The sequence below is a fragment of the Vipera berus genome, assembly GCF_964194415.1.
Source record: "Vipera berus genome assembly, chromosome: Z".
Taxonomy (NCBI): Eukaryota; Metazoa; Chordata; class Lepidosauria; order Squamata; family Viperidae; genus Vipera; species Vipera berus.
The window spans coordinates 60,763,189-60,789,591 of record NC_138205.1 but is presented as its reverse complement, the minus strand read 5'-3'; the positions used below and the strand labels follow the sequence as shown (position 1 = coordinate 60,789,591).

The 26,403-nt window shown below is 38.6% G+C and overlaps 1 protein-coding gene across 4 annotated transcripts in view; it reads right to left on the bottom strand.

The window, feature by feature from the left end:
* GRB10 (growth factor receptor bound protein 10) overlaps nucleotides 1–26,403 on the bottom strand; it is a 285,454-nt gene that overhangs the window by 166,017 nt on the left and 93,034 nt on the right. For all 4 annotated transcript variants that reach the window (XM_081345558.1, XM_081345556.1, XM_081345559.1 and 1 more), the window contains exon 2: nucleotides 15,146–15,243. Coding sequence is in view for 3 of the 4 variants with exons in the window: in XM_081345556.1 (XP_081201682.1) it covers nucleotides 15,146–15,196 (51 nt within the window). In the remaining variant the exon portion in view is untranslated. The remainder of the gene's footprint in view (nucleotides 1–15,145; nucleotides 15,244–26,403) is intronic.

Below are 26,403 nucleotides of genomic sequence, written 5' to 3'. Positions count from 1 at the left end.
CCAATATCTCAGGGGCTGCCACAAAGAAGAGGGAGTCAAGCTATTCTCCAAAGCACCTGAAAGCAGGACAAGAAGCAACGGATGGAAACTAGTCAAGGAGAGAAGCGACCTAGAACTAAGGAGAAACTTCCTGACAGTTAGAACAATTAACCAGTGGAACAACCTGCCTCCAGAGGTGGTGAATGCTCCAACACTGGAGGTTTTTAAGAAGAGACTGGACAGCCATTTGCCTGAAATGGTATAAGGTTTCCTGTCTGAGCAGGGGGTTGGACTAGATGACCTCCAAGGTCCCTTCCAACTTTTTATTATTATTATTATTATTATTATTATTATTATTATTATTATTATTATTATTATTATTATTATCATCATCATCATCATCATCATCATCATCATCATCATCATCATCATTATTATTATTATTATTATTATTATTATTATTATTATTATTATTATTATTATTATTGGAGAATAATGCAAGCTGGGCATGATTCTAAGACTGCGGGAGATTTTAGATTTGTTAAAACTCCACATCTACTAAAAAGGCAATTTTGGTGGCCTTCTTTGAAAAAGGACATAGAGAACTATCTGGCAAACTATCTCATGTGTACTGCAGCTAAGTGATGGCAAGGGAAGACGCCGGGACTTTTACAGCCAGTGGTGAGCCCTTCCGCACCCTGGAGAGAGATCTCTATGGATTTTATTGTAGAGCTCCCTGAAAGCTCTGGAAATACAGTTATTTGGGTGGTTATGGACCTGTTCTCTAGACAAGCCCATTTCATCCCTTGTCTAAAAATCCCAATAGTCAAAATGCTAGCTAAACTGTTTGTGCAACATATCTATTGCTTCCATGGGACCCCACAACACATCGTATCAAAACAGAGCGATCCAATTCACTTCTAAGTTCTGGAGAGCTTTTCTAGATCTTTTGGGTTTTAGTCAAGGACTCTCATAGAGTCATCATCCTCAAATAAATGGGGGGACAGAATGACTGAACTCAGTTCTAGAACAATACCTTAGATGCTTTATCAACTATAAGCAAGATAATTGGACTGATCTGTTGCCCTTTGCAGAAGTGGCGTATAATAATGCTGTGCATTCGAGCACTGGTTATACCCCTTTCCAGGTTGCCAATGGGCAGACATTTGTCCCCATTCCAGAGTTACCCTCCAAAGAACCTGAAATCCCCTCTTTGCAAGAATTGATCAAACAATTACAAAATACCTGGCCAGTACTACGTAAAGCACTAGATGAGGCCAGAAACACCTATAAAGCCTGAGCTGATAAAAAGAGAGTGGAGCAAAAACCTTTTAGGATTGGAGATAAAGTGTATCTCTCTACAAAATACTTAAAATCCTTTTTTTAAATCCCATTTATATCCCGCCCTTCTCCGAAGACTCAGGGCGGCTTACAATCTAAGCACAAGTCAATGTGCTTAGCAATCCTTGCAGCCCTCTAAGAAGTTGGGGCCTGGCAGAGGTTCCGCTGACATCAGCTGAAGACAGACTCAGGGAAATGTTTCTCTCTTCCCCGGGTCTGAATTCTACCAGCTGGTGGGTCTGAATGGACTGAATGCCACCCAAAGGCGGCCCCCAAAGGGCAAATGTCTGAGGATCACGGTTAGGCAGTAGCCGGACTGCTGGTCCCAACAGCACCCCTGTAACTGGCAGGCAGAAAGGCGGACCGCATTCATGCAATCTGCCATTGTCAGCTGTTCAGTAGAGACAAAAGAACTGGAACTGAAAGAGCAAACAGCTGAACTGGATGAGAAAATTCCTTTTACTCTCCCTACAACCCAAGACTCTTAGTGGAAAACACCTTTTCAGCCCTTGAAAGTGAAGCCCTTAGTTTCAGGGAAGGGGTGGATTTTTTTTCCTTTTATCTCTCCCCTCCCAAATGACAAGCGGTGGTTTAAGCTTCTGGTTAAGTGAAAATCTTATTTTATTACAAGGCTCTTTGTGGCATTAAAGTTTAGGAAAGTTTTTGTTTCTATAGAACTGGGCATTTTGTGTGAAAGCCATCATAACTTTTACTCTCTATTTTTACCTTTTAAATTTTTTAAACTTGAAAGTTATATATTTTTTTTTACTTTCCCTGCAAACAGGGTGGGAATGGATAGTTAATGCCATCTAGTGGTGAAATCTGAAAATTACATCCATCCTCCCTGAATGGAGTTATCTTTGACTGGAACTTGGCTGTTTGCCCAGACATTCCTTTGAATGTCCTTGGAAACTTTGTTTCAGAAAAAAAAGACTCCTTTTGGTCTCTTTGGCCTGCCTGATGTGTATTCTTTTCTTTTTTCTTCTTCTTCTTTTTAAGATAGATTATTGCCCAAACAAGTTTGTCTTTGAAGCTACCTGACTCCCCTGGATTATAAATACAAAGAGGCCTGGGATTGCTATTATCTACTTTTGATTATAATTGGATTATAATTTTGACATTTTTACTTATATCTACTACATTTTACTTATTTTATTACCTATTTTTATCATATTTTTAGTTCTATTTTTTGTCTTTTTATTTTTATTTTTATCTTTTCTCATCTTTTCTCTGTTTTTTTTGGGGGGGGAGACACCCTTTTTCTTTTGCCCCACTATTTTTCTAGACACCTCCTATTTTGTTCCTTTTATTTTTGTCTGGTCTTCTTTTTCTTTTTCTCTTTCTGTGCTCCACATCCACTTTTTGGGGGGATCTCTACTTTTGTGGATACCCTTATTTCTTACTATTTTTACTATTTTTGATGGTTTGCTTCTCCTAATTATTAGGAGCCCTATGGATTACAAAATTTGGCCATTTGGCAGAGACACCACATGACCTGAAGACAAAGATGAGCATTTCTAATTTATCCAAACTTGGGGAAAAAAGGCTCCTGCTCCTGCTTTGACTTCTGCAAGCCCAGTCTACCAGAAATTAATTACTACAATGCTACAACAGGAGAAGATTGACACCCAACAGAAGGACATCCAAGCAATTCTACAAGCAATCTATGATGCTAATGCTGCCCAGTCTTCTACAGCAGCTAAAAATCATGAAGAGCTAAAATTGACTTAGACAAAATGAATAAAAAAAATCAACAATATAGATTCTCAACTGGAAAACTTCCAAAAGATGATTGCAGAAAATCAAGAAAGAATCCAAAAAATGGAACATAAGTCAACTGAAGTTGATCAGAAACTAGAAGACCTGAAAGATGAAAATCAAAAACTGATGCAAATAAATGGAGAACTGGAAGACACTCTCGCAGTCATAGAAATGGAAAGAGCATCATACTTTCTAAGATTTCAAAACATATAAAAAGATAAGGAAGAGGATCTTTTAGAACTGATAATAGAGTTGCTGGCAGATGTATTAGGATTTAGAAAATCACAAATGAAAGGGGAAGTAGACCAGATTTATCATGTCAACTCCAACTGTGCTAGAAGAAATAAGGTGCCTAGAGAAGTGCATGTCAGATTTTTAAAAAGAGCTACAAGAGATGAGATTTTGAGAAAAGTAAGAGATGAATCATTGAAATAAAAAGAAAAAGAAATTGTGGGTCTTAAGCAAATCCCTAGAAGGATAAGAGAGGCTCGAAGAGGCTACCAATTTCTAACTAAGAAACTTGTTGAAAAAGGAGTGAACTTTAGATGGCTGATTCCAGAAGGGATTTTAATCTATTGGGATACGAAAAGATACAGACTGGATACACCTCTTAAAGCACTGGAGTTCTTTGACAGTCACAGAGCCTTTCTGGAGAGAGACGATCCAGAACCCAAAAAACAAGATGAAATGCCTGTTAAAGGTGAGGTAGACCAAAGAGTGAGGGAAGAGACCAAAGAAACTAAAACTACATACTCCCATTCAGAAGAAGGTACAAGACCAAGAGATCAGAGACAGATAAGATCGACTAGAAGATTAAGACCTAGATATAATTGAAAAGGATGGAGGAGACATGGATCTTGTCAATAAATATCAACGGCTTAAATTCCCCCTCAAAAGGAGAAAAAAAATTTCACGCTTACAAAAATTAAAAATTGACATAATTTGTCTTCAAGAAACCCATATTAAGAGGCAATATATCAAAATTTTAGTACAACCAAAAATTGGCAAACTCTAGTTTGCATCGGCATCTCAAAAGAAAAGAGGAGGAACCTTTTATATTAAAGAAAAAATGAGTCCCAAACAAATCTATGCAGATGAAGAGGGGAGAATTCTAATGGTTGAAATTATGGTGGACCAAAAGCAGATATTAATTATTGGAATATATACACCTAATGATAAGAACAATTTTATCTTGAACTTTATAAGAAAATATTAGACTTAAACTACCAAAACTTTTGTATAATGGGAGACTTTAATGTACTAGTGGATGGAACTTTGGACTATAAAAATCTGAAGCAAGGAAGGAAAGGAGGAAATTTATTATCTAAAGCATTTTCAAAAATGATAGAAGAATTCAGTAGTTTAGATATATGATGAGAGAAAAACCCAGAGAAACTACAGTATACATTTTACTCAAATAGACACAAATCATGTTCAAGAATCGACATGATGACCTCGTTGGACTTGAAACTGATGATTCAAGAGGCGGAAATCGAAACCATTGACTGGGCAGACCACAATCCAATAAAAATGACTTGGAAAGGAATTAAGAAGGAACCTAGATGGTCTCTAAATAAATCGATATTGAAGGACAAAGAATTCCTACAACTAGCAACAAGGGAAATGGAATTTTTCTTTAAAATAAACAAGAAGGAAGAAATATCACACCAAAATGTTTGGGACATTGCTAAAGCATATTTTAGTGGCCTGGCTATAACATATATTGCTAAGAAGAATAAAGAAAAGAAACAATTACAATTAAAGTTGAGGGAGGAACTTAGAAAGCTAGAATCAGACTTACAAATAGATCCAGATAAAGCAATACTTCAGAAAGAAATGGAAATAATAAAGCAGAAATTAAACTTAGCTGAGATGGAATTAATGGCTCAACAGATTAAACGGGCTAAACAGAATTTCTTTGAAAACAAGCCGGGAAGATGGCTAGCATATAGATTGAAGGGATAAGACTCCAGGGCCAGACGGATTACCTGCAGAATTTTACACTGCGTTACAAGATATGTTAACTCCAACCTTAAAAGAACTTTGCAATGAAATTCTCCTGGAAACTAAAATACCAAAGACATGGATTGAAGCTAATATTACTTTAGCACTTAAAGAAGATACAGACTTGACACATATAAAAAACTATAGACCAATTTCATTACTAAATCTAGACTATAAAATTTTTGCTTCGATAATGACAGAATTAAGAAATTCTTGATTGAATTTATACATACAGATCAAAACGGCTTTTTGATAAAAAAAATAACTTAAGAACAATTCTGGATGTTTTAGAGTACTATGAAGTTTATCCAGGGAAACAGATGGCTTTGATATTCCTTGATGCACAAAAAGCATTTGATAACTTAAATTGGCAATTTATGTTTCAGCAACTTGTTGAAATGGACTTTGGGGAAACCTTTATGAATGCAATTCATGCAGTCTATGATACACAGACTGCTAGAATAATCATAAATGGAGATTATAGAGAAAATTTTAATATTAAAAAGGGCACAAGACAGGGATGTCCTTTATCCCCATTATATTAACCCTTGGAAGTGTTGAACAGAAATATTAGACAAGACGGGGACTTCCGGGTGGCAAGGCTCCGTCGCCGGCAGCCATTCTGGCTGTCAGCCCTGTCGTCTCCGTGGAGCCGCCGAAAACAGCGCCGATCAGCTGTTTTGATGGCTCAGAAGCCCGCTCCTCGAGAGAAGAGGAGGGTGAACGCCCAGGCAGGGGTAGAGCTCTCCCGGGCCACCAGAGTTGAAACTCTGGTGGCTGAAGGATTGAGCCCCCCCGAAGCCTGAGTTTGCTCCGGACCTCGGGACGCCTCTGCTCCAGGGCTTTGGAGCAGAGCAGGGTGTAGCAACCATTTTTTAAATGGTTTATATCCCGCCCTTCTCCGAAGACTCAGGGCGGCTTACAAACTTAGCAGTAGCCTTCATTCTATGTATATGCCTGCTTATTAGGGCTTTCACACACACCCCAAGCGGCATTATTACAAAGTCAGCTTAATTGCCCCCAACAATCTGGGTCCTCCTTTTACCTACCTCGGAAGGATGGAAGGCTGAGTCAACCTTGAGCCTGGTGGGATGCAAACCTGCACTAATTGCAGGCAGCTGGTGTTACTTAAGGAGGCATTACCCCACTGCTCCACCATCCCTGCCAGCAAGAGCGAACTTCAGATAACTTGGATGCAGGCAGAGCGGTACAGGAGAATCAGGTGAAAGCAAGTTTATGATCTTTAACTCGGTGGATTTTGTGGTTTGATAAAAGTGAAAGTGCGTAACAGGCAATAGTGGGTGAAAATGGCTGCCAAATCCTCTAAAGTTCCTAGAAGCGCGGGGGCTTCTCTGGTGCAGCAATCTTCGCTACAAGCTTTAATGCCCCCCCCTGCACCTGCACCTGTACCAACTTTTACAGTGAAAGATCTGCAGGATGTTTTGCAAGATGCTTTGAAAAAGCAATCTCAACAATTAGCTGAACTTATGGAGGAGAAGCTTACAGAAATGAGGGCAGACATTTTACTTGCATTTCAAGGTATGGCTGTATGTATAGAGCATCTGGACGAGAGAGTGGAAGATCTCAGCCAAAATAATATCAGATTAGATGCAAAAATGACAGAGACTGAAAATGTGGTGGATATGATTGACGATGATTTGACCTTGGTACAGTACAGGGAGATGGAGTTTGCTGTGAGAATTAGAGGTTTAAAAGAGGATTCTAAGGAAAATTTGAAAAAAATAGTTTCAGAGGCTTTGGAAGGTGTTTTGGAGCGACCAGCAGAAGGAATTATGGATGATATAGACAAAATATTTCGTGTTAATTCGTGGATTGCAAGACAAAGGAAATTACCCAGAGATGTGGTGGTTTACTTTACAAAGAGAGCAATTAGAAATGAGGTTATTCAAGCTTTTTACAATAATAAATTTGCAATTGCTGAACAAGAAGTTTTAATTTTAAAAGAGATCCCTCCAAGAATTTTAAGGAGAAGGAAGGAATTTGCTTTTCTGGCACAAGAATTAGGAAGACAGGATATTCAGTTCCGATGGGAGATACCAGTGGGCATGGTGGTGATGTATGCAGGCACGAGACATCGTCTTCTTACAGTGTTGCAGGCATGTGATTTTTATACTAATGTTTTAAAAGCAGTCCCCATACCTAAAAAAAATGGTGAGGGAGAGTGTCAACCACAAAGTGAGAATGTACAAGGTGCTGAAAAAGTTACGCAGATGAAAGATGGAGAATTCCAGAAAGTTACAGGAGTGGATCAAATTTCAGTAACATCGGAGGAGGTTAGAGACCAGAGAATGACACGTGCTGCTGCCAGACGAATGAGATGAGAGCAAGAACAAGAACAGCAGAGAGTTATGATGGCACCTCCAAAACTTACTTACAGTGAAGCAGTGGGAGGAGCGTGACCTAAGAGAGTGCAGGTGATTTTGGAAGAAGTGCTCCAAAAGCTTCAGGTCGCGAAAGATGGCGACAACGTTTCTGACCTGGAATGTTAATGGTTTAAATTCATGACAGAAGAGAAAGAAAGTATTTCAATACTTAAAACAATTTAAGAATGATGTTATTTGTCTACAAGAAACACATATTAGAGCCACAGATCAAAAGTATTTGTTAAACTCAAGGTTGGGCACACAGTTTATTCTGAAGGAAGATCAGGATCTCACCCAAGCAAAAAATTATAGGCCAATATCACTTTTGAATACAGACTACAAGATATTTGCCAAAGTTTTAGCTAACAGATTAATGAGGGTAATACAACAAGTAATTCATGGTGTATAAACTGGGTTTATAAGTGGTAGACAAATGAAGAACAATGTGAGACATATAGTTGATTTGTTGTAATTTTTGGAAAGAAACAATCAGATCCCTGCAGCGTTGATCTTCTTGGATGCTGAAAAAGCCTTTGATCAATTGGATTGGCAATTTCTGATGAAAGTATTAGAGAAAATGGAATTTGGGGATAAATTTTTACAACCAATCAGGGCAATATATCAAAAGCAAACAGCCCGCATAATAGTTAATAATAGTCTGACTGAAGTATGTAATATTGAAAAAGGTACAAGGCAGGGGTGCCCGTTGTCACCTCTATTATTTGTTTTAACATTGGAAATTTTACTGATTAAAATACGTGATTCGGATAAAATTAAGGGAATTCAAATTAGAGACCAGGATTATAGATTGAGGGCATTTGCAGATGATCTGGTTATTACAGTGACTCAGCCGGATTATTCAGTTGTAGAATTGATGGAGATAATAACGCAATATGGGAAAGTTTCTGGATTTAAGGTCAACATACAAAAAACTAAAATGTCGTCTAAAAACATGACAGTATCACAAAAGGCTGTTTTAGAAGAGCTAACAGGATTTGAAATAGTTAAAAGGGTTAAATATTTGGGGATATATTTGTCACCCTCAAATGTGAAGTTATATAAAAATAATTATGAAAAGTTATGGGGAAAAGTACAAAAAGAATTAGATAGTTGGAAAAAATTACAATTATCTTTATTGGAAAGAATTGCAGCAGTGAAAATGAATGTTTTGCCAAAATTTTTATTTTTATTTCAAATGATACCTATACTTTAAAAGGATTTAAATTTGGAGGAATGGCAAAAAGGAATTAATACATTTGTCTGGGCAGGGAAAAAGCCACAAGTTAAATTTAAGATAATGCAAGATACGCGTGAAAGAGGTGGTCTTAAAATGCCTAATTTTAAATTATATTATGAAGCTGCAGCTTTGTCAGCGATAAGTGACTGGTTTAATTTAACACAAGCGAGAATATTAAATCTTGAGGGTCATCATTTGTTATTTGGATGGCATGCATATTTATTGTATGACAAGAAGGTGGATAATGTGTTTAAGATACATATTTTAAGGTATGCTCTGTTGCGAGTTTGGAAAAAGTACAGACACAAGTTAAATTATAAGATACCTATTTGGGCAATACCTAAACACGCAATAGAAAATATAAATGTTGGATTTAAACATGATGTGACTACATATAAGGAAATTTTAAGTTTTGAGAAGAATGTATGGCAATTGAAGTCATATAACATTTTAAAAGAAGAAAATATTGTACAAACCTGGTTCCAGTATGGGCAATTACAAGCTAGGTGGAAAGAGGACCAGAAAACTGGTTTTTTCAATGATTGATGAATATTTGGTAAAGCAAATTAGAGATCAAGTTCAAGTACATATAAAAAGGATATATCTTGCATTGATAGAAATTGATTCAGAGACGGAACTTTTTAAAGATTGTATGATAAAGTGGGCTCAGAATTTTCAAGAAGTTATTACAATGGATGCTTGGGAAAAGATCTGGGTGAGAAATGTAAAATTTACACAGGCCCAAAATTTAAGAGAGAACTTTTATAAAATGTTTTATAGGTGGCACTTAGATCCTAAAAAATTAGCAAGTATGTATCCGAATTGCCAGCCCAAACATTGGAGGTGCGGTTGTGAGGATGCAACGTATTTTCATATATGGTGGACTTGTAAAAGGGTTAAAGCTTTTTGGATTAAAATCTGGTGGAATATGCAAAAAATATTCAAGAAAAGGATAAAGTTTTGTCCGCAATTGTTTTTATTGGGTATTATCACAGATGCTACTGTTGTGGACACTAAGCTGATGTTGAATTTAATTACGGCAGCGAGACTTTTAGTTGCGCAATATTGGAAGAAGGAAGAACTGCCGACTATAGAAGAATGGACTTTAAAAGTTTCCAATCTGGCGGAAATGGCAAAGATTTCAGCGTATTTGAAAGACCAATCGCAACAGAGATATATTGTGGAGTGGAGAAGATGGATTGATTATATCCAGAATAAATATGGGACTAAAAAGTTTCATTTAGCATTTGAATAAGTAGTGGATTTATATGATGTATAACTAGCTTGTAGTTATTTTATTAAGAGTTAAAGTGCGATAGAATTTAATATTTTATTGTCGTTTGCATATTTTAGATTATGTTTGTATTTTTATACCCTGTATTTAGCTCTGGGAAGTTGGGGAGGGGGGGATGGGAGGGGAGAGTTGGGGAGGTTTGGGGAGAGGGGAGGGGGATGGGAGGGGTTTTGTATTTAAAAATGTACTGTAAAACCTTTCAATAAAAAAAAGAAATATTCGACAAGACTTTGAGATTAAAGGACTGGAGATAAAGGGTGAAAAATATAAACTGCAGGCATTCGTGAATGACTTGGTTTTTATATTGGAAGAATCTCTGGAAACAAGCACAAAATTGTTGGCCACAATATGGTGAGGTTGAAGGCCTGATAATAAATAGAGAAAAGACTAAAATTTTGACAAAGAACTTAACAGAAAAACAGAAAACACAACTTGCAAGAAAAACAAACCTTCAAATAGTCAAAAAGTTAAATACCTGGGAATTTACCTAACAGCAAGATGTATAACAGTAAAAGAGGACAACTATACAAAATTATTAAAACAAATAAAACTGGACTTAGAAAAGTGGAAAAATCTCCAACTGACAATGCTGGGGAGAATAGCCACAATTAAAATGAATATCTTACTGAAAATACTTTTTTTTATTTCAAACAATTCCGGTAAAATTAGAAAAGGTCTTTTTTGATGAACTGAATACCATAATATTGAAATTTATTTGGCAAGAGGAAAAAGCATGAATTAAAGTGAAAATGCTACAGGACATTAGAGAAAGGGGAGGATTTGGACTCCTAGATTGGAAGTTATATTACCACGCAGCTATTTTAACATGGATTAAAGAATGGATAATACTTAGAGATAAAAGACTATTATACCTAGAGGGGCATGACCTGCAGATTGGCTGGCATACCCTTCTGTGGTACGGGAAGAATAAAGCACATAGATATTTCCAGAATCATGCTATAAGAAATGCCCTTCTCTTAGAATGGGAAAAAATAAAAGAAAAAAATTATATTAAGATACCTGAATGGCTTTCAACAATGGAAGCCTTTGCTTACCCAAACTTAATTAACTATGATAAACTTGTAACATACAAAGACTTACTGAATAATGAAGGAAGATTGAAATCTAGAAAAGACTTACAACAAGGTACTGAACTAGCATGGTGGCCATACCTATAAATCCAAAGAAGATATGAAAAAGATGTGAAAATAATGGAGTTCTATAAGGAACAGACAGAACTTGATCTTACATTGTTAAAAACAGATGAAAAGCTGATTAAAAAAACCTCTATAGATTTCTACTTAATTTAAAGATGGAGGAAGAACAAGTTAAAGAAACAATAATAATATGGGCAAAAAACGTTGCACATACTATAGAGATTGAAGAATGGGAAAAGTTATGGGACAGAAATATTAGATTAACTAAAGCTGTATCATATAAAGAAAATTTGTACAAAATGTTTCATAGATGGCACATGACACCAATGAGATTAGTGAAAATGTTTAAAAGTACCTCAAATGTTTGTTGGAAATGTAATCGAAGACCAGGTACTTACTATCACATCTGGTGGACATGTCCTAAAGCTAAAAGGCTTTGGCTTAAGATACATTTATGGTTGGAGATGACTAAAAATCAAATAGAACTGAAACCAGAATTGTTTTTGTTAGTAATGACAGGTCCCAATTATGACAAGGAGACCGGATATCTAATATTACATGTACTAATAGCAGCAAGAATTATGTATGCCCAATATTGGAAACCCCTTCATGGGTTACTGCCTTGTCGTGGCGAAGGGGCTTGCGTAATTCAATGAAGCTATGAGCTATGCCGTGCAGGGCCACCCAAGACGGAAAGGTCATAGCAGACAGTTCTGACAAAACGTGATCCACTGGAGAAGGAAATGGCAACCCACTCCAGTATCCTTGCCATTGAAACCCTATGGACAGTACCAAAAGGCAAAACGATATGACGCTGGAAGATGAGCCCCTCAGGTCGGAAGGTGTCCAATATGATACTGGGGAAGAGCAGAGGGCTAGTACTAGTAGCGCCAGAAAGAATGAAGCGACTGGGCCAAAGCCGAAAGGACGCTCAGCTGTGGATGTGTCTAGTGGTGAAAGGAAAGTCTGATGCTGTAAAGATTTTTTCTCCATAGGAACCTGGAATGTAAGATCCATGAATCAAGGAAAGCTGGATGTGGTCAAACAAGAGATGACAAGACTGAACATTGACATTTTAGGTAACAGCGAACTAAAATGGACAGGAATGGGTGAATTTAATTCAGATGACCATCAGGTATACTACTGCGGGCAAGAATCCCTCAGAAGAAATGGAGTAGCCTTCATAGTCAATAAAAGAGTAGGAAAAGCAATACTGGGATACAATCCTGAAAATGACAGAATGATCTCAGTTCGAATCCAAGGCAAACCATTCAATATCACAGTAGTCCAAGTCTATGCCCCAACCACTGGTGCTGAAGAGGATGAAATCGACCAGTTCTATGAAGCCCTACAGCACCTTATAGAACTAACACCAAAAAATGATGTCCTTATCATCATGGGGGATTGGAATGCTAAAGTAGGAAGTCAAAAGATAAGCAGAATAACAGGCAAGTTTGGCCTTGGGTTACAAAATGAAGCAGGGCACAGGCTGATAGAATTTTGTCAAGAGAATACGATGGTCATAGCAAAATGGCTGAATCCCACCACTGATTATATTGTGCTTGATACTTCTTCCACTAGGATATCTAGCACTTCTCTTTCATGGGTGTTACTACGTTTGAGTGATCTTGATCTTTGTATAGCTCTGAATAGAATTTTCCAATTATTTCTAACATTTCTTATCTTATGCTACACACAGAGCCAACTTCAAGTTTTAATGGGAAAACCTTCTTTCTTTTATTTATAAGCTTGCATTCTGCTCTATTAATCCCTTGGTTTTCTTCAATTGCCTTTTATACAAGTTTTGTGCTAAATTATGTATTTTTTCCCAATACATTTTTTATGGTCCTGCAAGGTTCAATGTACTATAGTTTATTAGTGAAACTTCTCGTATTCTTCATTGTCTATCATTTTTTCATTAAATCAATAGTTTCATCAGAGATTTTTGACTGTACCAAGTTTTTTTCAGGTGGTGCTACAGATGTAGCAGATTCAAGGAGGTTTTTCACCATTTGTTGATTTTGGTCAGGAATGTTCAAGTCTTCAAATTTTGCAAGTGAGCTAAATTTGACAGATTAATCTCAAAATCATTGTTCTCTCCTAACAGATTATCGCTCTGTATTTTTATTTTTTATGATATCTTTAGCATTTTCATGATAAAACAACAATAAAAGACTGAAAAATAATCTCAGAAAGGAAAAAAATAAAGCAAGACAGAATAGAAAATATTAGAGAAAGGGGGAAAGGAAGAAACAAGAAAAAATAAAAAAAATATTTAAAGAGTTACTTCCAAACTTCATCACAAGTACAAACCTAGGATTATATTCCTAATGTTTCATTATGTATCAGAGTTGAAAGTGTGAGAGTAGACACTAGAATATGGCAGGCTATGTTATAATACTGGTTGAAGCTGACACTTCTCTATAAATTTAGCTCCATTGATATTAGAAAACAGATTTCAAAGTGGATGCAAGCAAGGCCTGTGCAACAAGCTCTATCACTAGGATTTCCCCCACTTAATATTTTTCGATTATGAGCAAAAAGAATCATACTTAAGCAATGTCTATCTGACACAGACTGACACTTTTATGTTAGTAATACAACTCGGGTTTCTACAACAGATAGCCAAAGATATACCAGCTGTGTATCTTACACAAATTAACTTCCCAAACCAGAGATGGGCTTTTACTTTAGCCCAATATAATGCTCTCTCTTTAGCACATCTAGCTGGAAACTATACTCACTATATTCACTATGAGCATCTCCTTACAACTCAGGACAGGTAGAAAATAGCAAACATGTTTTGTTTTTACCATTTTTATACAGAAAATGAAAAGCTCTATTTATCTCACACTTCATTAGGAAAGAGGATACAATAAACAATGATATATGCAATTCCTACTTTGTGATATAACTCTGAAATAACACATAAAGTTATCACGTTTTATATGATGGTATGCATCAGGGAAAGAGGGACGCGGTGGCTCAGTGGGTTAGGACGCTGAGCTTGTCGATCAGAAGGTTGGCAGTTTGGCGGGTTGAATCCCAAGTGCCGCGTAACAGAGTGAGCGCCTGTTACTCGTCCCAGCTTCTGCCAACCTAGCAGTTCGAAAGCACGTAAAAATGCAAGTAGAAAAATAGGGACCACTACGGTGGGAAGGTAACAGCGTTCCGTGCGCCTTTGGCGTCTAGTCATGCCGGCCACATGACCACGGAGACGTCCTCGGACAAGCGCTGGCTCTTCGGCTTTGAAACGGAGATGAGCACCGGCCCCTAGAGTCGGAAACGACTAGCACGCATGTGCGGGGGAACCTTTACCTTTACCTTATGCATCAGGGAAAGAATAAGAGCAACTGAACCTGCCTTAGTAGGGATAACCATATACAGGCAGTCCTCCCCTGACTTATAACCATTTGTTTAGTGACCATTCAAAGTTACAACAGCACTCAAAAAAATGACATGACCATTTTTCACATTTATGATTGTTGCACCATTCCCTTGGTGATGTGGATGCTTGACAACTGTCATGTATTTGGCACAATGCATGTGTCCAGGATTCATGTGAAGTAAAGTCAGTGGGGAAGCCAGATTCACTAAACCATTTGTTACTAACTGCAATGATTCACTTAACAACTGTGACAAGAAAGGTCGTAAAATGGGGCAAAATTTATTTAATTAATGTCTTGCTTAACAACAGAAATTTTGGTCTCAGCTGTGGTTGTAAGTCAAGGATTACACCTTTGTATGCATGTATGTATGTGTGCATGCGCGCACATGTGCATGTGTATTTATGTATGTGTACTATATTTGCATTTTATACTGCAATTCTAAAGTTCATATTATCCAGATTGCTAATTTTAATTTCTTCTTGTATATTCCAGAAGCTGAAGCTGAAACACCTTAAACTAACCCATACTGAGAAACACTGCCCTTAACAAAATAGCCTGCTGAGAGAACATTCAGTTGAAGTATACAGAATTTAACTTACTATCCGATATGGATGATGCAAAAATGAATCTGGGCAGCCAGCTAAAGCCATTTCAGTGACAGTGCTTCTTTAAAATTACATCTACTGTTTCTCAGTACCTGCAATACAAAAACAAGACAATGAGAAAATCATTCCATTATTACGTATTTATTGTTATAGCTAGTAATTCAGAATTGTGTGAACCCAGAGCATTGGGCTAATTTAATAAAAATATGTAATATTCACAACTTCTGTATATAAAATATATTAATTTACAAGAATAAATTACGGAAGCTAAATTGTTTATCACTCAGTATGGTAGCTACATGAATAATTTGTCAATTGAAAAATGTCAGAAATTTATTTTGGACTTTGGAAAAGCATTTTCTAATATTTTGGACATTTCAGACTAAGTAAAGGAAAAACAACTGCTTAAATTTATGTTTCAGATGGTAATAAAAATATTTTAATGAAAAAGCCCACTTCTTGAAATTAATATAAAACATCTAATTTTTGGAGTAGGGATTTCCCCAAATATAGACAAATTTGGATTTTCCAAAAGAATTTCTAGTACCGTATTTTCCGGCATATAAGATGACTTTTTAACCCATGAAAATCTTCTCAAAAGTTGGGGGGTCGTCTTATACGCTGGGTCGTCTTATACGCCAGAAAAAAAAAACAAATCAGTCGAGCATCCCCGTTCTTGCAAAGCCGGGCCGCCCCGCACAACCGAGCTATCTCCGGTGCAGCTCCGGGACACGGCTGGGCGGGAGCGTCAGGCGGCTCTCCCCACGCAAAGGCGGCGCTGCCCGTCAGCTCTTGTCCGTCGCAGAGGAGGCGAAGGCCCGACTGGCCCCGCCGGCCCTCCCGCTGCTCCCGCGCTTCTGCCGGCCCCCGAGGCGCAGTGTTTCCCGGGAGGCAGGCAGCGCCAGAGAGCAGCCGCCACCCCGCCATGGCCAGCGCCCCTCCTGCTTCCCCCCCCAGGCCTTGAACTTCTCCCATTTGGCGCAGGGCGGGGCAGCTCCGCCCGCAGCCTCTTTTTCATGTGCCGCTTCCTTCTCACCGTCAGCCGAGGCGCGCTCGGCCCGGGCTCCTGGTCCCTCTTCCCGGCCGGCTTCCCGCCCTGCCCCTCATGGAGCTGGACTGGGCGTGCAGCCTCTCGGTGTGGCTGCTTTTCCTGGGCAGCCTGGCGGTGCGGCTCCTGCGCTTGGACCTGTTGCTGAGCCGGCGGCTGCTGCTGCGCGTGGGGCTGCTGGCCGTCCTGCAGGCGCTGGGCCGTCCTGCCGCTGCCCGAGGGGAGGGCCTCGGGCCCGCCGGACTCACCTGTCACCAGCACCGCTCTCCCCCCCGCGGGGATGCACTTCCGCCGGGCGGTGCTGGCCGAGACGAGCCAGCAGGCAGCCAAAGCAATCCAAAAAGCTTTAACCCTTTTACAAGTCCACCATATATTGTGGAGTGGAGAGGATGGATTGATTATATCCAGAATAAATATGGGACTAAAAAGTTTCACCTAGCATTTGAATAAGTATTGATGTGATATTTATATTGCTTGTATTTAGTTCACAAGAGTTAATGTGCGATAGATTTAATAGTTTATTGTTGTTTGCATAAGGTAGACTATGATTGTTTGTATTTTTATACCCTGTATTGAGCTCTGGGAAGTCGGGGAGAGGGGAGGGGGAAGGGAGGGAGGTGTTGGGGAGGGTTGGGGAGAGGGGAGGGGGTGGGGAGGGGGTTTGCTTTGTTAAAAAATGTATTGTAAAACTTTTCAATAAAAAAGCCTTTGATCAATGGGATTTGATGAAAGTATTAGAGAAAATAGAATTTGGGGAAAAGTTTTTACAACCTATTAGGGCAATATATCAAAAGCAAACAGCCCATATTATATAAACAACAGTTTGACAGAACCATGTAATATTGAAAAGGGTACAAGGCAGGGGTGTCCTCTGTCACCTTTATTATTTGTTTTAACATTGGAAATATTACTGATTAAAATACGAGACTCGAATAAAATCAGGGGAATCCAAATAAGAGATCAGGATTATAGACTGAGGGTGTTTGCGGATGACCTGGTTATTACAGTAACTCAGCCGGATTATTCAGTTGTAGAATTGATGGAGATAATAATGTTATATGGGAAAGTTCCAGTATGGGCAATTACAGGTTCCAGTATGGGCAATTACAGGCAAGATGGAAAGAGGACCAGAAAGTTGGTTTCTCAATGATTGATGAAAATTTGGTAAAACAAATTAGAGATCAAGGTCAAGCACATATAAAAAGGATATATAATGGATTGATAGAAATTGGCTCAGAAATGGAACTTGTTAAAGATTGTATGATAAAGTGGGCCCAGAATTTTCAAGAAGTTATTACAATGGACACTTGGGAAAAGATTTGGGTTAGAAATGTAAAATTTACACAGGCCCAAAATTTAAGAGAGAATTTTTATAAAATGTTTTATAGGTGGCACTTAGACCCTAAAAAGTTAGCAAGTATGTATTCAAACTGCCAGCCCAAATGTTGGAGGTGTGGCTGTGAGGATGCAACGTATTTTCATATATGGTGGACTTGTAAAAAGGTTAACGCTTTTTGGATTAAAATCTGGTGGAATATGCAAAAGATATTTAAGAAAAGGATAAAGTTTTCTCCGCAATTGTTTTTATTGGGTATTATTACAGATACTACAGTTATAGATACAAAGTTGATGTTTAATTTAATTACGGCAGCGAGACTTTTAGTAGCACAATATTGGAAGAAGGAAGAACTGCCGACTATAGAAGAGTGGACTTTGAAAGTCTCTAACTTGGCGGAAATGGCAAAGATTTCAGCATATTTGAAAGATCAATCGCAACAGAGATACATTGTGGAATGGAGAAGATGGATTGAATATATTCAGAATAAATATGGGACTAAAAAGTATCATTTAGCATTTGAATAAGTAGCGGATTTTTATGATGTATTATTAGTTAGTAGTTATTTTATTAATATTTTGACTATGGAGAGTTAAAGTGTGATAAAATTTAATGTTTTATTATTGTTGTTAGCTTATTTTCGATTATGCTTGTTTGTATTATTATACCCTGTATTCAGCTCTGGGAAGTTGGGGGTGGAGGGGAGGGGAGGGTTGGGGGGGTTGGGGAGAGGGGAGGGGGAGGAGGGGGGTTTTTTGTATTCAAAAATGTATTGTAAAACTTTTCAATAAAAAAAGAAAAGTAGAAATAGGGGTGACATGATAGCAGTATTCCAGTATTTGAGAGGCTGCCACAAAGAAGAGGGGGGTCACGTCATTCACCAAAGCACCAGAGGACAGTGCTTTGAGGACAATTAACCAGTGGAACAGCTAGTCTTCAGAAATCCCGGGCACTCCATCACTGGAGGTTTTTAAGAAGAGACTAGACTAGACTAGACAGTCACTGGTCTGAAATGATATACTGTAGATTCTCATTCTTGAGCAGGGGGCTGGACCAGAAGACCTCCAAGGTCCCTTCCAGCTCTATTCTATTCTAAGTATTACATTTCTGTGTAACTTGAATTTGGAAAATATGCAGCAGTGGCAAAATTAACAGCATATATTCACAATAGGAATTTGGCTAAATGTAATGGTATAATGGTTCTCATACATACAATATTTCATGCAGCATGGCAAAAGCAAACATTTAGGGTCTGGCTTTGAACGAGGCCCAATGTTTATAAAAACTGTATATTAGCAAAAAGACAAAAAAGAGCTTATAAACTGAGTATTTTTCATCTTCCTCCCCATCTTTTCTTTTTTTTTCCCCAATATTTGAATCATTGACAAATTTGCTTTCTTTTTTTTTTTCCTTTTTCAACAAGGACATTCAACATTCAGTGATAATGCAGCAGAGACCTTAATCAGGCTAAAACTATAATCAACTTAAGATCAAAATCTTTATTGTACAAAAATATGTATTGTAATGTGCAATATTTATTGCACAACAACAAACACTGATGCAATCTGCAGCAGTTTTCGAATACGATGTTCAGCAATATTAATTTTGGATAAAAAAGTTTGCTTGCACAGGTAAGTAATTTTTAAAGTCATTTTGAGGTGTGCAATAATGGTTGTATAAAAAGTAATTCTGAACTTAACATAAGTAGTATATACCTACCAATGTTTTGTTTCTTTTATATTCATATATATTAAAATCTCTTTCAAGAAAGTTCCCAATTTCATGCCTAATTTTAATCATGTATGAATTTTTTGTATTAATTTTATCAAATTCTGAAAAGTTTATTTAAATTAAATATATAAATATTTGCTCGTTTTATTGGAACATCTGAATAGCCTATGCTCAGACTTCTCCAAAGCCTCCTCCTCATCCCAACCTCTTTTATATTTATTATGGCTTTCTTCATTACACCAAAATCACTGCTGATGCGGGCATCTTACATGGCAATATAAAATAACTTCAAAATACTTCAAAGTCAAAAAATACAAGTATATGCAATTTGTGAAATTCAACTCTACAATAATTGGCTTTAAAATAATGGTATTTGCAATTAGAGCAGTCTAATTAGAAAGTTCTAAGAATTGCTCTGCTCATTTATGACTATCAATCCCTGCTGTTTTAACAGAATAGGAAGAGTTGGAAGGGATCTTGGAGGTCTTCTAGTCCAACTCCTGACTCTAGCAGGAGACTCTATACCATTTCAGACAAATGGTTGTCCAATTGCTTCTTTAAAACCTCTAGTGATAGAGCACCCACAACTTCTGAAGGCAAGCCCTTCCACTGATTAATTATTCTGTCAGAAAATTTTTCCTACGTCTAGTTCAGTTCTCTCCTTGATTAATTTCCATCCACTGCTTCTTGGCCTGCCTTCAGGTGCTTTGGACTTTGGAGAATATGCTGACTTCTTCTTCCTTGTGGCTGCCCCTCAAATATTAGAAGACTGCTTTCATATCACCCCTAATCCTTCTTTCATTAGACTAGACATAACTAGTTCCTGCAACTCTTCTTCATATGCTTTAGTCTCCAGTCCCCTAATGTGCTTAGCAAATGTGCTAAGCATATTTGATTTGTGCTTAGATTGTAAGCCACCCTGAGTCTTCGGAGAAGGGCGGGATATAAATGGGATTTAATAAATAAATAAATAAATAAATTGTTCTCACAGTATTCTCTGTGCCACTCAACAGGTACTGCTATTTTAAAAAATCTTCCCTGCCTCCTGATACCCAGCCCTCTGCCCAAAAGCTGAACTAGACAAAAGTATTGTATTCTAGATTGCCAGGATGAGGTGGTATCAATGCACAGTTAGTTCAAAATTAGCAGAAAGGAAAACTCAATCTTTAATTGTACAGTATTTGTTAAAATTGTGACCTTCCACATAGAGAAAGAATCAGGAAATTTGTGGTATATAAAAATGTTCAGAATGTTCCAGTGTGGAATGTTAATTGAGAAAGATATTCCTCCTAAATACAAAGCTGAAGTGCTAACTCAACTGGATAACTTCTGTCATGCAAGATTAAGAAGTGGCTGATGCCTTTGCAGTGTGGTTTACCTGGAACTCAGTGGCAGTGAATAAACATAATTAGGAACATTATTTCAGCTACACAGTGAACAATTCACAAAACAGTTCCCTCTGATATCCATCTAGATATTTTTCTCTTTTTTACAAAGAGACTATAAAATTGGGGGTATAGATTATAGGACAGAACTTTTAAAATAGGTAAAGCAGTGCTTTTTTTGTAAAAGAAAAAGGTGCCGGAACTCACACGTCATACAACCCGCCTTGCCTATCCCACAAGGTTCCATCCAAAAAAGGTGCCGGAACTCCGTTCTGAGCGTTCTATGACAAAAAAAGCCCTGAGGTAAAGTAAAGGTAAAGGTTCCCCCGCACATGCGTGCTAGTCGTTTCCAACTCTAGGGGCCGGTGCTCATCTCTGTTTCAAAGCCGAAGAGCCAGCGCTTGTCTGAGGACGTCTCTGTGGTCATGTGGCCAGCATGACTAGACACCAAAGGCGCACGGAACACTGTTACCTTCCCACCATAGTGGTCCCTATTTTTCTACTTGCATTTTTACATGCTTTTGAACTGCTAGTTTGGCAGAAACTGGGACGAGTAACAGGCACTCACTCTGTTACATGGCACTTGAGATTCGACCCGCCAAACTGCCAACCTTCTGATCGACAAGCTCCGTGTCCTAACCCACTGAGCCACCGTGTCCCAATACTTTTAAAATACAAAGCTGTTATTCTGATAATTCATTTTTGTTATAAAATTACTACAAGAAAGTTGCTACAATCCTAGTTTTGCTTATGCAATGATAATTTAGGTTTTTAATGATTTAAATACAGGCTAAAATGATAATTCCCTTAATGCTGCTTGTTTGTTCTTTCCAATCCAAGAAACAGGGCTCTTACATTCTTCACTTTACTGATTCAAAATTTCATTAAGTACACAGAAAGAACCCACCTTTACCCTCAGAGCAACCTATTTGCAAGAGTGTACAAAAAAGGAAAAAATTATAAACCCAATTTTGAATTACATTTTAACTTATACTTAAGGGTTTTCTGTCTGATTACAAAATTTTTAAATGAAACAAGCAAATCCAAAAGCAAAAACAGAATAGATTAAGAATAGCACTGGAAAAAAATAAACAAAAAACACATTATAAAACAGCAACAAATTATAAGTCTGATATTCCTGGGTGAAAAATCATAGGGCTGGTGTCAACTCTACAATGAGCATGGCTGCAGTCATTTTTTCTTCTTATTCTAGATTGTCACATAGAACAGAGGGAGGAGGGTTGCCCAGGTGCTTTGTTAGTCAAAATAATTTTCTGTCCCACAGGAACCAAGGTCATCTGCTGCTCCTGAGGCTAGGGACTGGGCATTGCATTAAAAGCCCGCCAAATAAGTATATTGGGGAACATAGTTGCTTGCATACTTTTGTGGGTGGGGTTTTTAACTTGGTAATTGGGCGATTGTTACTTGTGTACTCCGACTTGGTTTTACTTTTGACCATGCCAATATTTTGTAACTAATAAACATGTTCTTTGAGGAACTTTCAAGCCTCGGAGTTCTGCTTTACTTGTCTCTGTCTGTCAGAACCATGACATTAAACCAAGTTTCTTAAAACTTAAGTTTTCTTTCAGGGTGTTGGGCCCCAATCACCTAGCCATCCTTTGGGAGAGCGGTAAACACTTGACGAAGATTTGAGAATGGAGGAAAAGAGGAGAGCCATTGTCAGCTGCAATGGAACTCAGGATGTCAGAGCACAAGCAGCCACTCCAGCCAACGAAGGAGGCATCACTGGCAGGTGGTCAGCCAAAGTCCCAGTTGATCCAACCTGGGAAGCTGGTACCGCAGGGGAGAACTATGATCCCAGCGGACTTCTATCAAGCCAAAGCTGCCCCTTAGCACAGGAGCACTTTTGTTGCCGCTGAAAAGGAACTCCTGCTGCTGTCATCCCAGGGTTTTTTGTCAGCAGCATGCCAGAAGGAAAAGGGATCGATCGGAGGGGATGACTCCAGAGAATGGAAGTTCTAGTCCGCAGTCCACAGCCCCTCGCTTGAGCAGCTAAAGAAATTCAGCAGATTTGAGGTAAAAGAGATGGTTCCCATTGCCCAGGATGTGTGTGCCATGAGGGGGAATGCTAAGGACTACCCATCTCTTTCCCCACCCCTCACTAGAGTCCCAGCCCGACTGCGGTAGCCCTTGCTGCCTCACCTATTCTCCAGCCAGCTGTGATGTCAAACCCTATATTGGGATACAGGGTCTTGGGCTGCCAGTCCAGGAACTCGGCCAAGGGAAGTCAGGAGGGTGGTTCTGCCAGATCCCCAGAACCAACAACCAGCTCAGCAGCAAGTGCAGGCAGTCCCGCCATGATTTGAGCCACCTCCCATCAAGCCCACCTTTGATGGGGACCCCAAGAAGCTATCCTTCTTCCTGAACCAACTGTGGGCTCATCTAGATTGATACACTTATACCTACCTGTCAGAACCCATATTATTAAGGGGCACTCTCATTCTATTTCCTCTATTGCTCTGGGTTCTGTTACACTCCTGGAGGGGAGGGGGGAACTGCTGCGGGCTGTCTCTTTGTTTTCTCTATTGCTACAATGTATCTCTTTTGCTGTTTCTGCATACTTGCTCTTTGAACTGTTTCTCCTTTGATGTCACCTTGGGGCAAAAGAAAATAAGCCTCAGGCCATCTGGGTTATCTCCTGTTTCAGAAGGGAAGGTGCAAAGCCACAACAACAGCACTACAAGCCTGGGAAAGACTGGTGTTATCAGCAACTTTCCCACAACAGACCTAACACCTCTGCTTCTCCAATAACACAATAGATCACAAACCCAAGGACCACCTGCTGGTCCTGACATCGCTTACTGAAGGAACTAAAGCAGCAATTAGAGACTGACACCTGGTTCAAAGACAACAAATCAATTTTAACCCTGGAAAGGCTCTAGGTTATACCTCCCAGATGGCCTCAGACTCCAAGCCCTTCAGCAGAGTCATGATGCAAAGCAGGCAGGTCATTTTGGGTTCCTGAAAATGTTGCATTTAGTGTGGAGGCGATTCTGGTCACCAGGGATGAAAAAAGACATTGAGAGTTATGTGAGGAGTTGTGCTACCTGCACTGCAATGAAAAGATGTTCTGGGAAGCAACAAGTGGCTGACCCTTCCCAGCCTTGAGAGGAAATAGCCATGGAGTTGCTTGATAGTTGCTAGTGGAGTTGCTTGAGAGCAAGGGAAACACCGTAATATGAATGGTAATTGATCTATTTTACAAACAAGTACATTTCATTGCTTGCTCAGGACTTCCCTTGTCAAGAAGCTAACCAAGATGTTTTTGAAACCCATATATTAGTTCCATGGCGTCCCAAAGCAAATTATTTCTGACAAGAGGTTCCAGTTTACTGCAAAGTTCTAAGGGAGTTTGTTAAACTGATTGGGTCAATTCAGGGGCTTTCATCTGCTTTTCATCCAAGTACAAATGGAGCAGCTGAAAAAGCTAACACAATGGTGGAACAGTACCTTAGATGCTAGATTAATTAGCAGCAGTCTAATTGGGATGACCTCTTGCCTTTCGTGGAGATAGCCTAAAACAATATAGTGCACAATAGCACTGGATTCACCCCATTTAAAATAGTAATGGGTCGAGATTTTGTGCCTATGCCTGAGTACCCCCAGGAGCCTCCTACTCAGGGCTTTTTTTGTCATAGAACGCTCAGAACGGAGTTCCGGCACCTTTTTTGGATGGAACCTTGTAGGGTAGGCAAGGCAAGTTGTATGACATGTGTGAGTTCCGGCACCTTTTTCTTTTACAAAAAAAAGCACTGCTCCTACTTCTCAGACTTTGGATCAATGGGCGATGTCTTTCCAGGGGGATTGGGTGAATGTGAAGAAAGCATTGACCAAGGCTACCAAGGTTTACAAGGAGCAGGCAAACGATGCTCTCCTCAAAACCATTTTATGTTGGGCAATTAGTTTATTTTTCAACAAAATATTTAAAGTTAAAGTTACCCAGCAGAAAATTGGGGCCAAAGTTCCTTGTCCTTTTCCCATCACAAAAATCATAAACCCTGTTACAGTGGAATTGAAACTTCCACAGCTGTTGGGAAAAGTCCACCCTATGTTTCATTGTAGTCTGTGAAACCTGTATCTGAATCCTCTTTAAGACCTATTCCAAAGAAGCCACCTGGTTCAGTAGTGGTAGAGGGGGAGACACGTTATGAAATTAAAAAAAATCTTTTTTTATTGAAAAGTTTTACAATACATTTTTAACAAAACAAAACCCCTCCCAACCCCCCCTTCCCACCCCTCCCCAACACCTCCCTCCCTTCCCCCTCCCCCCTCCCCGACTTCCCAGAGCTAAATACAGGGTATAAAAATACAAACAATCATAATCTACCTTATGCAAACAACAATAAACTATTAAATCTATCGCACTTTAACTCTTATAAAATAACTACAAGCAATATAAATATCACATCTATACTTATTCAAATGCTAAATGAAACTTTTTAGTCCCATATTTATTCTGAATATAATCAATCCATTTTTTCCACTACACAATATATCTCTGTTGCGAATGGTCTTTCAAGTACGCTGAGATCTTTGCCATTTCCGCCAGGTTGGAAACTTTTAAAGTCCATTCTCCTATAGTCGGCAGTTTTTCCTTCTTCCAATATTGCCCAACTAAAAGTCTTGCTGCCGTAATTAAATTCAACATCAACTTAGTGTCCACAACAGTAGTATCAGTAATAATGCCCAGTAAAAACAATTGCGGACAAAACTTTATCCTTTTCTTAAATATCTTTTGCATATTCCACCAAATTTTAATCCAAAAAGCTTTTAACCTTTTTACAGGTCCACCATATATGAAAATACGTTGCATCTTCACCACCACACCTCCAACATTTAGGCTGGCAGTTCGGATACATACTTGCTAATTTTTTAGGATCTAAGTGCCACCTATAAAACATTTTATAAAAGTTCTCTCTTAAATATTGAGCTTGCGTAAATTTTACATTTCTAACCCAAATCTTTTCCCAAGTATCCATTGTAATGACTTCTTGAAAATTCTGAGCCCACTTTATCATACAGTCTTTAACAAGTTCTGTCTCTGAATCAATTTCTATCAATGCAAGATATATCCTTTTAATATGTGCTTGACCTTGATCTCTAATTTGCTTTACCAGATTTTCATCAGTCATTGAAAAACCAATTTTCTGGTCTTCTTTCCACCTGGCCAGTAATTGCCCATATTGAAACCAAGTTTGTACAATCTTTTCTTCTCTTAAAATATTATATGGCTTTAAATGCCATACATTCCTTTCCAAAATTAAAATTTCCTTATATGTAGTCACATCGTGTTTAAACCCAACACTTATATTTTCTATTGCGTGTTTCGGTATTGCCCATATAGGTATCTTATAATTTATTTATTTATTTATTTATTTATTTTATTGATGGGATTTATATCCCGCCCTATCTCCTGAAGGACTCAGGGCGGCTCACAATAAAACATATAATAAGTGCATAAATCAAGATAAATGAAATTGAGAACATCAGTGCAATAAAAAATTAGAGAATTTAAAAATGAATTAAAAATACTAAATATAAATTAATTAAGATGCCTGTCAGTCTAGGTCAGCTTGGTGGAACAGGTGTGTTTTGAGGCCGCGGCGAAAGGATTGGAGGTTTTGGGCTATCCGAAGCTCAGGGGGAAGCTGATTCCATAGGGTTGGTGCTCCCACAGAGAAGGCCCTCCCCCTGGGGGTCGCCAGCCGACATTGCCTAGCTGACGGTACCC